Consider the following 13,271-nt stretch of genomic DNA (forward strand, 5'->3'; position numbering starts at 1 on the left):
AAACAATTTACATACATGCGCAGTAACACATTCACACTGTCTTAAACATGTTGTGTCATGGAGCTCTCACACACCCAAGCCCCCTACTCACATACCTCTGTATGCATTCGCACTGTAAGAGCAGTGTTAATAGCTGCAGACATGTGGAAAGGAAGAGGCTGAAGTAAGGAAGGATGTCACACTTCCTTCAAATACACAACACATATGAAATAGGAATTTGGAAATGACAGAGGAGAGATTAAAGAACCCACCAATCCCTTGCGTCTTCACAGACACGAATAAATAGAACAGTATGACCATCCTCTGTAATTATCTACATTGAAACATTCCTTCACCCTTAAGTCTTTTTCCCCCTCAAATTGTATTCCCTGTGTGCTGCAGCTTGTAGGGAGCATTGGCACGTTTTTGTTCGCTCATCCCCCTGTGAGTGTGTCGTGCGTGTGTGTGTGTGTAACAGAGGGAGAGAGATAGAGAAACACAGGAGGAGGAGGGCTGGCAAGCAGGCTATTCTGTGGCTCGGTCACATGGGCATGCACGTGATCCATGCAGAGAGAGAGAGAGAGTAGAGAGGCTGGCAACACAGAGTGAGAGAAGCTGTGAAGATGCTATCCCTCTCCTCAGTGACACTGGGTTTTACTGTGCTGTACAGGTTAGCTGTTTTTCACTAGGGCAGAATACTAACTTCCTGATTGGGTTTGATTTAGCGAAATAAGAAGATTACACACATTGTTCACTTGACATCTATGGTTCCATATCTTGAGAGAGATTATCTCCAGAAATAATACCCAGAGCAGTGTGTGCATTTTTAATTTAGTTATCTTGTGTTAGTCATCTGTAGTCTTAAAATGAGATGACCTGAGTCCGCTAGTGATATTGTTTAACCACAGTCGTGATGACTCAAGATGGCTCATGTATCCAGCAATGAAAAATAACCTTTTGAGCAGGATGTAATAACTTGATTCCCACAAAGTTTACTCATCATATTGCTGTCACTGAGACGTGATCATTGATTGCACATAACATTATTGCACATTTTGACAAAAATCATCATATTTCCGGGCATCGTGCAACGTGCATGCTATCTCACTGGGTGTGTGTGAATCTCTGGGCACATTGTGATTAAATTTAGAAAATGATTATTAATGCATTTGACTGCATGCTCTAAATTATGGTTTCTGTTATATTCAGAAAATAGGGTTTGAAAAGCTACAAAATAAATCTGTTTTACAAAAACGACTAAGTGCTAAATGATAATAAACCTGTTTAATCAGGTGAAAGAAAAATGAAAAGTGATCATATAAATACAAATAAATTAGTGATATCACATCTTATCACCAATACTCTTTTATTTACTTACAACAGTCGGACTGTGTTGTAGCTGTTGTCAACATATCAGCAGTTTCGTTATAAATTCCACCATCTGTGCGGCTGTGTGTGATATTGGTTACAGTGATGGCAAAGAGTTTATTAATCAGCCTGAATCTTGTGCTGTCTGTAGTCGTCTCTCATCTACTCATTCTGTTACCTTCCTCATTCTGTGTTCTCTCTGTCCTGCCCTCCTTATTCCTCTCTGCATTATAATGCTGAGTGTTACACATCTATAATCATGCATCTATTTCAGGCCGTCTTTGTGAAAACAGTCCTCTGATGGCCTTTCTCTTCTCCCCACATCCTGTTATTAGACAGCATAGCAGTCTTAGCAGATTATAGCAGATTCGTTTAGACCATCATAAATAATGTAATCTCATGGTGTAACAAATGTCGTCAGATACTTGTATTACTATAACCATTAAAGCCACAGTGCTAGCATGTACTGTACGCTGACTTCAACTTCTACAAAATCATTGCAGACGGAAAGAACAGACCTCAATTTAGATGCAATTGTTACTATCAAAGCTTCAACCTCTTTCAGTCAAGATTTATGCATGTTTATGGTTATCTAATAAAGTCCAACCCTTTTCATTTTATCTAAAATGTGACCTTGTTTGGATTGTACCTTTGGCCATAAACTGATATTATTTATGTTTTAATCAGGTCTGCAAGTATTTTTTACTCAACTAGAATTTCTCTCAGTAGAGTACATACCTTAACAACAGCCTTAGATTAAATCACGTCCTATAGCCAAGGCATTTTGTTTATCAGCTGGAGGTAGTTACATGCAGGCGTCTAGAGCTATTTTCTTTACCATAGTAGTTGAAAAACCTCCATCCCATAATATCCCTCCACTAGATCCATATTGTATTACAGGTTGCACATGATCTTCGATGCTAACCCCCAAAATATGTCTGAATTCCCACATTATTCTCTTTAGTGGGCTCTTCCCTGGCCTACACGTCACTCTTGCACCAGGTTTTGTGGTAATCTGTCCAGTATTTCTTGTGTTATCTTCCTTACAAACACACAGAAAAGCTGTCAGGGTTAAAAACACAAGCTCCCTCATAGAAGTAATTAATAAATCATTTCAAAACAAAACTTGAGATTTTGCAGCCATGCTTACAGCTCTGTACGAGGCTGTACGGACGCACAGCAGTGCTTCAAACTGAAGACCAGCGTCAACATGCTAACAATCACAGTGCTAACACATTGGTATTTAGCAGGGAGCATTTTAATCATGCTCACCAACTTTTAATATATGCTCTTGAACAACACATTCTAGAGCAGATGTTGCTCTGAACTATCATTTATTTTGGTCCAAAACTAAAAGTTTAAAGTGAAAGAGACCTGATGGTGGCACTAGATAAAATACGAGGATTTACTAGAGTTATTAAAAATCTTCCTGAGGGGGACATGAGTCTACCGAATTCCTCGGTAATCCATCCAGTAGATGATGTTGAGATATTTCATTAAAACCCACAATCATCCACCTGTCAGTGTTGCTAGAGGAAAAGTCAGGGAGTCTCAAAAGTCATTACATTTCTCCTCAGGGGACCATAAATGTCTGCACAGTGTTTCATGGCAATCCAACAAATATGCATTGATATTTTTTTTCCTTGCCTGAAGGATGGCACGACAGATTGACATCCCTTCAGCCACACAGCACTCAATAAACGTGAGCATGTTCAAAGAGGACCTTGTGCTCTTGTCGCTGATGCGTTTGTTTCCTTCAGCTCCTCTTGCTGACAGGCCGCTTCTTGTGCTTCACATTGTTACATAATGTTGGACTGCTGCGTCCACGGTTTGGTATTCATTTCTGTCACAGGGAAAACTAATGAAGCTGAGTAATGGAGCCTCTCTGTCTCAGAGCGACTAACACTGTCATCTCTCTGTGTCTCTCTTTGTCTCAGATGCTGCTGCTAAGAAAGCCTTCATCACAGAGGTAAGCTGCCACACGTCGTTGTAATATTCTCTATTTAGTCATTGTCTCTAGTCTACATCAATATCAACTGGGAAATGCTTCAGACGAGTGAAAGAATTTCAGAAAACATATTTCTGAACAGAATAAAATCAACATTTCACAATCCATACCGCATTCTTCCACCAAGGTTCATGGCAACCTGTTTTGTAGTTTTGTAGCAAAATCCTGCTAACTTCCAGAGAGACAAACAAACAAGAGGAAATCAAACAAGTACTGGACATTTGTTTTATTTTAAGTCTGACACGGACATTTAATTTGACTTAAAATAGCAACTTTCAGATCATTAACATCCAGAGCAGTTTCCGCCATTGAAATCTATCATAGATTGATTCAGGAAGTACAGTTTCAAATATTTTGCTTAAAAATTTTAATATGTTCTCATCAGTTAAAAAATGCCAAATTTTGAAATCACTCTCCTGCATTAATACTGTGTCAGAGCCCAGTCTTCTGATATTTAAAAAACGTTTTTTGATGAACTCTCTCTGTATCATCAGATGCCCTCGTCCTCAGGCCTGCCTGGTCAGGGAAAGAAGATGGGTCACAGAGGGGTGGATGCATCCGGAGAAACTACTTACAAGAAGGTAAAGTAGCAGTTTTTCAGCTTTAAACAGGCTAAGTTCTCTGTTTAATTTTTCATATGAAGAACCTGAGAGAGCAACAGCTCCGAAATGGTGTGTTTTTTTCATGGTTGAATACAAGGAGTCAACTTATTTAATGCTAACTGATAATGACATTGTACATTTGCTTTATATGGAATGTTATTTCAGTTTTCTTACTGTGAGGTCTATAGACTGAATCGTATCCTTCTCACAACATCTGCATCTGTCTGCCTATCCCCACCCGTGCAGACCACATCCTCGGCCTTGAAAGGTGCCATCCAGCTGGGCATCGGTTACACGGTTGGCAACCTGAGCTCAAAGCCCGAGAGAGATGTGTTGATGCAGGACTTCTACGTGGTGGAGAGCATCTTTTTCCCCAGGTATCAACTGACACATAAATAAATACATACTTCCTCAGTATATTGCCAGTGCATATACTGTAAGTGCGAAGAGTGAACACTATATGATCTTAACCATCCTGTTTGATGTTTGCTGGAAAGAAGTATCACATACATCACAGCTCTGATGCTCTGCCCTCTAGTGAAGGCAGCAACCTCACTCCAGCCCACCATTTCCCAGACTTCCGCTTCAAAACATACGCTCCCGTGGCCTTCCGCTACTTCAGAGAACTGTTTGGCATCAGGCCAGATGACTACCTGGTAAGTATTTTGTTTTGTCATAGCTATACCAGCTCTTACCTAGCACCACATAGTCGAACTACGATCGTCACATATATGATTGTATCAGCTCAAATCAGAGGTGAAAGAAATTCATACACACATGCCAGTCCAATGAGTCTCAAGGGAGTCTCATGTTGTGAGAATCAAGCCAAGTCTTGTTGAGTGCCTGCTGTTTGTCATTCACAAGTCAAGTCAGAAGAAATCCTGATGAGCTAGTTTCAACATTTAAATCAGTTAAAAAGTCTCGATAATTCAAATTTGATTTCATTCTCAGCATCATTTACAGTCAATCAAAATCATTCCAATGTGTTAATAATAATCTACCATGTCAGATAACAGCACATGACACAAATGGTCACAATTGAATGGTCATGTGACTTGAGTTTGTCAGTAACAAATTATAACAACAATCTTTCTCGGATCAGAAAGCAACAAATTGGGATTTAAGGAGTAATGGGAGGAAGGGAAACCCAACAAATGAAAACAGATAAAGTAAACAAGTGTTGAGCCTGGAAGAGAGCGAATACAAAAGAAAACATAACACAGCGCAAGAGAGGGCGGAGTGGAGGAGAGAGGAGGACTGGGAGAAGGATGAAGGTTTGCAGCTTGTCTCTGCACGTCAGTGTCGAGGACCTGGAGGCTGCATGATTCAATGCTTTGAGCAGTCTAACAGAATGAACACACACTGCTTAGTCAGTGTTTATGCACGTTCAAAACATCAGAGTGAATTGTCAAAACAGGCACCAGGTGAACGTGTTCTCTGTGATGTCAGTAAATAACAGTAACGATACGGTCAGGTGCATCTTTATCTGTCTGTTTGTGTCAGTGACTGAGCAGGTTAGTGTCTCTCTGAGCCCGGCTGCCTACCACTTCAACCTCTTCAGGACTGTTTGGTGACTTTGTGCCGGACAATAGTTTAACTTTATCACTTTTGATAAACAGCAACGAGCAACAGTATTTATACACTGCTTTTGGGAAAATATAAAATATAACAATTAAAGGGTGTACTTCAAAAGCACAGATCTTTTTTTTATAAAGACCATGATAATCAAATGTAATTTTTTTTATATAGCAAGATAGAAAACAATTGATTAACATGAATTTCTTCGATGATATAATGGATTTACTATTGTATATGAAATGTTTGTTCTTTTAGCATACTGGGAAATAGGGATGCATATCTCTCAGTATATGATAGCCAGGAAGTATTCAGTCATCATGAATATGCCCCCAAGTTCTTTTTCCTGTCTATCCCAATGCCACCGTGGGATTGCCTTGTTGCTGTCTTCTATTATTGCCACTTTTTCGATCTGTTCTTTTCCTGTGAAAATTTGATTTAGATGGTAGTGACTAAAACCGACAAGAGTTTCCTGGATAAAAAACTAAAGTTGGTATTTGTTCAATTGTTCCTTAAATAACGAAACAATGCAGGAGTTATGGGGGGTGTCTGCCCTGGGGAACATGGGCTTGTGATTATCAAACTGGACCCTGGAAATGTCCACAAACACTATATGTGTATTGCTAAAATATCTTTAAAACAACTATACTTTTCATATCATTTTATTTCACTAAAATCCCAGTTTCTGTGTCCGTGTTTCCCTGCAGTACTCCCTGTGTAACGAGCCACTTATTGAGCTGTCCAATCCTGGAGCCAGCGGTTCAGTCTTCTATCTCACAAAGGACGACGAGTTCATCATCAAGACTGTGATGCACAAGGAGGCTGAGTTCTTACAGAAACTGCTGCCTGGATACTACATGGTGAGCAAAGACTATGTGTGTGTGGGAGTGTTAAAAACGTGCTCTCATCAAAAGTGAATCATGTCGATGTCTCCATGTCCATCTTATTTCAAAGGTAGATGAAACAAAATTGATTTTTAGCTGTATTGTTGTTGTGTTTTACTCTTACTTTCAGGTTCAGTAGTTTTCAATCTTTTCTCTTCATGGTAGGGTTCACACATGCAGGATAATACATGGTGAATAACTGGTACTCATCTGAGAAAATATAACCTCATGCAAAATAATACGACTGTCTTGATACCATCTTATTGTCAAGGCACATGAACATAAAGTGAACATAGATTCATACAAAGAAAATGTCGAGAAGCTTCTCTGTTACTACGCTTGCATGGATACTAATATTCCGATAAAAAACAGACGAAGACGGTAGCCTGAATGAGACGCTGGCAGGTAGACAGTTTTATGATTAATTTAACCTAAATAAGGTCATACTCAGAATAAGCAGTAATTGAACAACGGGAGTGGAGTATTACAATCTTAGTCATATTATGTTGACATGTTTACGTCTTAATTGCATTGTAACGTCCTCTCTGTGCTCTGTAACATTTAAACAGGAAAGTGAATGCAATATTCACTTGGCAGCTTATGTAAAAATGATATTCGAAATAATGTCTTATCAATTAAGGGTCAATCGGTGTAATGTTGCTGTCAATGTAAAAATAGACAGTGTATGTATATCTTGGTCTGAAAAAGCCACTAAACACATGAACACTCAGACTTTCATTCACATGGAAACTTGCCCTCATGTTGTTATAATGAGGAATATTTTTTTTCGTCTCCATTTTATGTTAGAGCCCTGAAATCTCTCCGCTGGGCATGAAATTGTTTTCATATGAAGCAGCAGACATAACAACTCTGACTGAAACCTCGGGCTGCACGGTTTCATAAGAGACTGGCCGGTGTATTTCAGTAACCGGATGTACTGTACTTCAGCCTAACAGAGCATGACTTGCCCCAACAGTAACATCCCCTCCTCTCCTCCTCTCTAAAGTCTGCAGGCTTATTGTGAACGAAGTCAACCAGCAACAGCTCCATGTATGTCCATGCAACTTATCCAGCCTCTCAGGTTCACAGCCCTGGGCCTCGTGTTTATTCATGTTCCGTCAGGCAGGGACAAAGACCACTGTGGGAAATCATTTAATCATTTAGGGACATTAAAGGCTCGGCACATTTGCTGTGACCTTTTCCATCGTTTTTGGTTGTTTTTTGCTGGTGTAATTGGTCTGAGAACGAGGTATAATGAAAGTGGAGATATTCATGCTCATGCCGGGTGGCTGTAGCCTCAGGTCAGAGAAGATGTACTAAGGAAATGAGACACAACACATAACATATATAGACTCACAAGCTAGTAATGTGATGAACAAAATATAGCATGTTGAAAAACCGACAGCGTGCAGTCATACATTGGTGGAGCTCTACATTTCTTCCACCGCTGACTAGCGGATGGTGGAGGGCTGGCTGAGGAGTCTCGCTCTGGGCAGCATACAGATCACTGTGATGTAACAGACTCTTTTCCTTCTGTGTATTTGCCCTTCTGTTCTACCTCATCTTCCCATCCTCTCTCACGTTTTAACGTCTTATCACTCTCCCTCTCGCTGTGATGCTCTTGGGGTAATTTAATTGTCTCTATCTCTCACTCTACCCCATATTTTAATCCACTCTTCCCCCCTGCTTTCCTTTCATGCTCCTTTCCATCCCTTCTCTCTGCTCTCTCCTCTCCCTCACGTGTCCGTGTTGTTGGCTCGTCAACGCTCTGCCCTCTTAACATCGACAGAAGGGTCGTGTATGGCTGACGGCAGAGGATGCTCTTTCTCTCTCTCTCGCTCTCTCTCTCTCTCTCTCTCTCTCTCTCTCTCTCTCTCTCTCTCTCTCTCTCTCTCTCTCTTATCTCTGTATCGTTTCTGCTGCTCTCTCTCTACCAGTTTCTCTCAGCTGAAGGTCGTTCAGTGCTGAGCTTTGTAGCCACACTTCCACATTCCCCCTTCATCTCTCCTCTATCTGTTCCTCTTTCCCTTTCCTATTGCAGTTATTTCAAGTCCTGGATGCTGTGTGCTATCAATGTTTGGACTACAACTCTCTCTGTCAATCTCTCTCTCTGTCTCTCTCTCATTTCTCTAATGGGACTGAACCGGCTCAGGTCCCAAGGTCAAAGCTGAGCACACAGCCCGATTAACCTCATTTGTGTGGATTGACTACTGAAAATCCACACAGAACCCTGCCAAATAGGAGAAGGTAGTTTTCAATCTAATTGTGATGGTACTCTCTGTTGCAGACAAATTTGATTTTACAGTTTGATAAACTGAAAACTACTTTTTGTTTAGTAATTTCTGTAGCTTTTCAGTTGTAACGTGTCAGTGAACAGTTTGATCCAGAGAGAGAAACATTGATCATCATTTTGTTCTTCACTGTTTGTTGTCTTGGAAACCTAAATATGATTTATTAAATGATGCAGGCTACTGATGAGACACTGGATATGCTTTTAATGACTCGCACCGTCTGAATTTGTTGTTTGGAAATCTTCAGTGGGTCAACTTGCTCAGTTCATCCATTGGAGGAAAACTTTGTATCACTGGCTGGGTGGATGATTACTATTGTTGTTGCTTCTTCTTGATAATAATGATGATGATGATGATGATGATGATGATTATAATGATATCTTTGATATGGAGCCTTTTAAGTTCCCCAAGGCTGGGTCGCTGTGATTACAAAAGAATTGTAATCACAGTTGGAGTCTTTCGTAAATCACTGCACCGTGAGTTAAAAGTCTTGATCTGTGTTCACTCTCAGTTATGTAACTCACTGTGATGTGATCAGATGACAGATGTGACACTGTAACCAAAGTATGTGTACACAGAGAATCATGTATTCTTAACAAATTAACTCTTCGCACTAGGTGTATCACCTATCGTACTTCCCATGTATTTTTTATTCCCAGATCCCTTGGAATGAAAAAATGCTTCATGTGTTGATGTCTTGACTTTCTGGATAATCTGTGATAACAAACCCTCTCAGATCTCTCAGAGTTTCAAGAATAATTTCTTTAGCACCTCTTGCTCACAGGTACATATTTAAAAACAAACAAACATGTAAAATGTGATAATAGCTTGTGCCAACATTTCCCATACAAGATGGTTCCGCTGTAAAGTTCTTACTCAGCGTCCAGTCAAAGCTCAGAAACTTACACCAATTTATGGGCCTTTTTAAGATCGTCTGCTGTCTCTCTCATTCTTTCTCTCCAGAACTTGAATCAGAACCCTCGCACTTTGCTGCCCAAGTTTTTCGGTCTCTACTGCGTCCAGTCGGGCGGGAAAAACATCCGCGTGGTTGTGATGAACAACGTCCTGCCCCGTGTGGTTCGCATGCACCTCAAATTTGACCTGAAGGGCTCCACCTACAAGAGGCGAGCGTCAAAGAAGGAGAGGGAGAAGGCCAGGCCCACTTTCAAAGACCTGGACTTCATGCAGGACTTGCAGGACGCATTGATGCTGGACGTGGACACCTACAACGCGCTCGTCAAGACCCTACAGAGAGACTGCCTGGTAAGACGAACAGAGTTGTATAGTTGCTGTGTAAAGATTTGTTGCTTGCTGAATTTACACTTGAGATAGACTTGAGAGAGCCCTGGCAGGGTGAAATGAAAAGGTAGCTAACGTGGTTAGTAAAAGGGGGTTTAGTAATTCTGAGGTCACTATGACATCCCGATCAAGAGTCTTTATATATCGGGAGTAGATGCTTTGCAAGGAGATGAGAAATAGAGGGAGGGTGGAAGGAAAGACTAAGTGCATCAAAATGCAGTGTCCCAAAACAAATGAGGGAAATAAAGCGACATGGATGAACTCTGCAAAAGTAAATGGAGAAAAATAACAGAGGTGATGCTGTTGGTGCCCTGATGGATAAAAGAGAATGACTGCTAGTAGTATGACTAGAGGAGGGAGATGGGAGAGAAGAAGGCAGAAAGAGATAAAGCTGTTCATGATAGTATTTGGCATTCCCAGGTTCCTTCACTATACATTTGAGCTTTGTCACCTGTTAGATGTTTAACAAGTTGTCAGATCTGGATTCAGGCCGACCATTGACCTGTAAATCATTACCTCATGTTTACATTTACAGGGCCAGTGCATGGGAATGAGTTTCTGCTCACACACTTGCTCTCTTGTACATTGTTTATTAGTGATTTACATGCTTCAGTGTGTGCATCACTGTGTGTTGTGTGTAGCACCAACATCTCCACTGTTACAGGTCTCATTCCCTCTGGTGCCGAAGCTGTTATCCACCACAGATAAAAGCTTTCAGACGGTTTTATACACCACGTGTCTGTCAATCGCAGGACACTCACATGTGTCTGTATTTGCTCAGGTGTTGGAGAGCTTCAAGATCATGGACTACAGTCTGCTGCTCGGCGTTCACAACATAGACCAGGCGGAGAGGGAGAGGCAGATGGAGGGCGGCAGTGACGAGAAGAGGCCCGTGGCCCAGCAGAAGGCCCTGTACTCCACAGCCATGGAGTCCATCCAGGGAGGGGCAGCCTGCGGAGGGTCCATCGACACTGACGACACGTGAGTTTAGCCAGAGTGTCATGGGGCTGTTGGCAGCGGAGGCCAGTTATAGATATTAACAATAATAAACACGATAAAGCTTTATTAGGCAGAACATTTTCATCTAAAGTGTTTAATCTTTAACTGCGACTGCCAAGAGTACTTCACCTGTAAATTATTAACGTTTCTAGACATTTTATCCTGTTCAGTATTTAAATCTCTAATTTTCAGTGTGAGTATGCACAATCTATTTCAGATTTCCTTTCTTTTAATCTGAAAAGTTAAATCTGCCATATAAAGGGAAAATTTAGATAACATTTTAAAGGTCATACTGAAACTGGTTCCCCCAATTTCAAGGGACCTTGATAACCAGTTTGATATTTCCCCATCAATCAGTTGGTAGTTTTAAGGCAGACAATCTTTGGCTGTTGGTTCAGTGTGGATTGAATGTTCGATAGTTAATTAGAATGCTACTATCGCATAAATAAAGGATGTTTATTTTATACAAAGTATTGACTTTGATTGATTACACATTAAGAGTTCAGACACTTTGACCTGCTTTAATATAACCTAACTTGCTTTTAGTTTCCAGATAAATTGATACAATTTTCTGTTAGCTGTTCAGATGATACAGTAGAGGACAGTAGCAACACCTTCCCAGTGCAGTGGGATGCTGCTTGGTTATGGGATTTATTATTTGATTATTTGGTCAAAGTTGAACACTTACACTGACAAGGATTGGATCAATTATTGATTAACCCTGTGTGAGATGTACTAGTGCGTCTTAATCAATTCATCTAATCAGGGCTCCCACAGATCTGAAACTTGAGAAAAAAACACCATGTGAAGTGATGTGAGTTTGTGATTTAAAATAATGTTTAAAATGTGTCCATTAGCTCCTTCACAATAAAATCCTTAATCCTCATCACATATATTTTGTTAACTTAGATATATCTGTTGTAAGTTATTGTTAATAGCATCCAATATAGGTACTGTGGGTATCCAATGCGTTTCAGTCAGGAACACTTTTTAATGTTTTAACCATTGATTGCACAAAGGGAAATAAAGTTATTCTTGGCACGGATGGCTCCATTCATTGAATGTTCCCTGGATTAGCCAAGCAGCATGCTAAGATAAAACAGGGAACACGTGCAATACCCCCCAGTGGGCGTAGCAGGCAAGATACATTTTGTTCCAGATGAATACCATTTACCACAACCATTATTGGACTCAGTGCTAAAAGGTGGAGGCTGGGACGGTGGAGGCAAGTTTGCGGCAGCAGAGCATAAGTGGTACTTTAGCTGAGCAGGGATCAGTGTAGCTGACAGTTTATGACAGCTGAGCACAGGCCTCCGTGTCCTGCATGAATTAACGCAATGCTTCATTAAAATGGTTTTAATTCCTCTAAGATTCCGGATTTATAGGATTTAGGTTAAGCCTTATCAGGCATATAGAATATATGTTTCATAATATGCAAACTTATTATGAAAAACATGCATTATTAGTAAATAGGTTTTAATACCATACAGAGTAAAAATTGCTGCAGGATGATAACAAAATCTGGTAAAAACCTGTGTCTTGTCTGGTTTTGATGATTCAATTTTGACAGATCAATTATTGATTCACAGGATATCGTATCAAATCACATCAGCTGAAAAACAGTCCTGCAGTCTGATTGACAAACTTGATTGTGCTGTTTTGTTTTGGCTTCTCATTTTAGGATGGGCGGCATCCCAGCTGTCAATGGAAAGGGAGAGCGACTTCTTCTTTACATCGGGATCATCGACATCCTGCAGTCTTACAGGTGATCTTCACAGAGACCAAGGGATTATATGTAGTCACTCCTTCAGTTTTATATTCTCCACTTTGTTGCAGGCTTCAGATGTAGGATGAATGTCTGTGTGTAGATACTCTCTACTGCAGCAGAAATGTGTCTGTGCATAAACTTAATACAACTGATACAACATCACAGACAGCCCATTTTATAGGCACGTTGCTTATATTTGTGTATGACCCTTATATATAAGACATGGTTATCATCACTTTAAGTGTGCGTCTCTCTGCCTCTGCAGGCTAATCAAGAAACTGGAGCACTCGTGGAAAGCTTTGGTTCACGACGGGGTGAGTTTTTAATAGCTCTGTCCAGAGACACAGCCAATCACATGCAAGAACAGGAACTGCTGGATATTGTACACACAAATGATCAACAAAACATCAACTCTAATGTGATGTAATGATCAGTGTGTCGTCGTCCATCCATAGGTCCCTCCCTATGACATATACAGTCCACTGAGGGCAGCACTTC

At 40.5% G+C, this 13,271-nt stretch overlaps 1 protein-coding gene across 2 annotated transcripts in view; it reads left to right on the plus strand.

The window, feature by feature from the left end:
• The window catches only part of pip5k1ca (phosphatidylinositol-4-phosphate 5-kinase, type I, gamma a), a 42,483-nt gene that overhangs the window by 12,575 nt on the left and 16,637 nt on the right, over window positions 1-13,271 (plus strand). For both annotated transcript variants that reach the window (XM_062395110.1, XM_062395111.1), the window contains exons 2-10: window positions 3,285-3,316; window positions 3,850-3,936; window positions 4,204-4,334; window positions 4,496-4,613; window positions 6,240-6,392; window positions 9,671-9,970; window positions 10,788-10,987; window positions 12,687-12,770; window positions 13,039-13,087. In XM_062395110.1, coding sequence (XP_062251094.1) covers window positions 3,285-3,316; window positions 3,850-3,936; window positions 4,204-4,334; window positions 4,496-4,613; window positions 6,240-6,392; window positions 9,671-9,970; window positions 10,788-10,987; window positions 12,687-12,770; window positions 13,039-13,087 — 1,154 coding nt within the window. The remainder of the gene's footprint in view (window positions 1-3,284; window positions 3,317-3,849; window positions 3,937-4,203; window positions 4,335-4,495; window positions 4,614-6,239; window positions 6,393-9,670; window positions 9,971-10,787; window positions 10,988-12,686; window positions 12,771-13,038; window positions 13,088-13,271) is intronic.

Source organism: Platichthys flesus, chromosome 9 (assembly GCF_949316205.1).
Source record: "Platichthys flesus chromosome 9, fPlaFle2.1, whole genome shotgun sequence".
In the NCBI taxonomy this organism is placed as follows: domain Eukaryota; kingdom Metazoa; phylum Chordata; class Actinopteri; order Pleuronectiformes; family Pleuronectidae; genus Platichthys; species Platichthys flesus.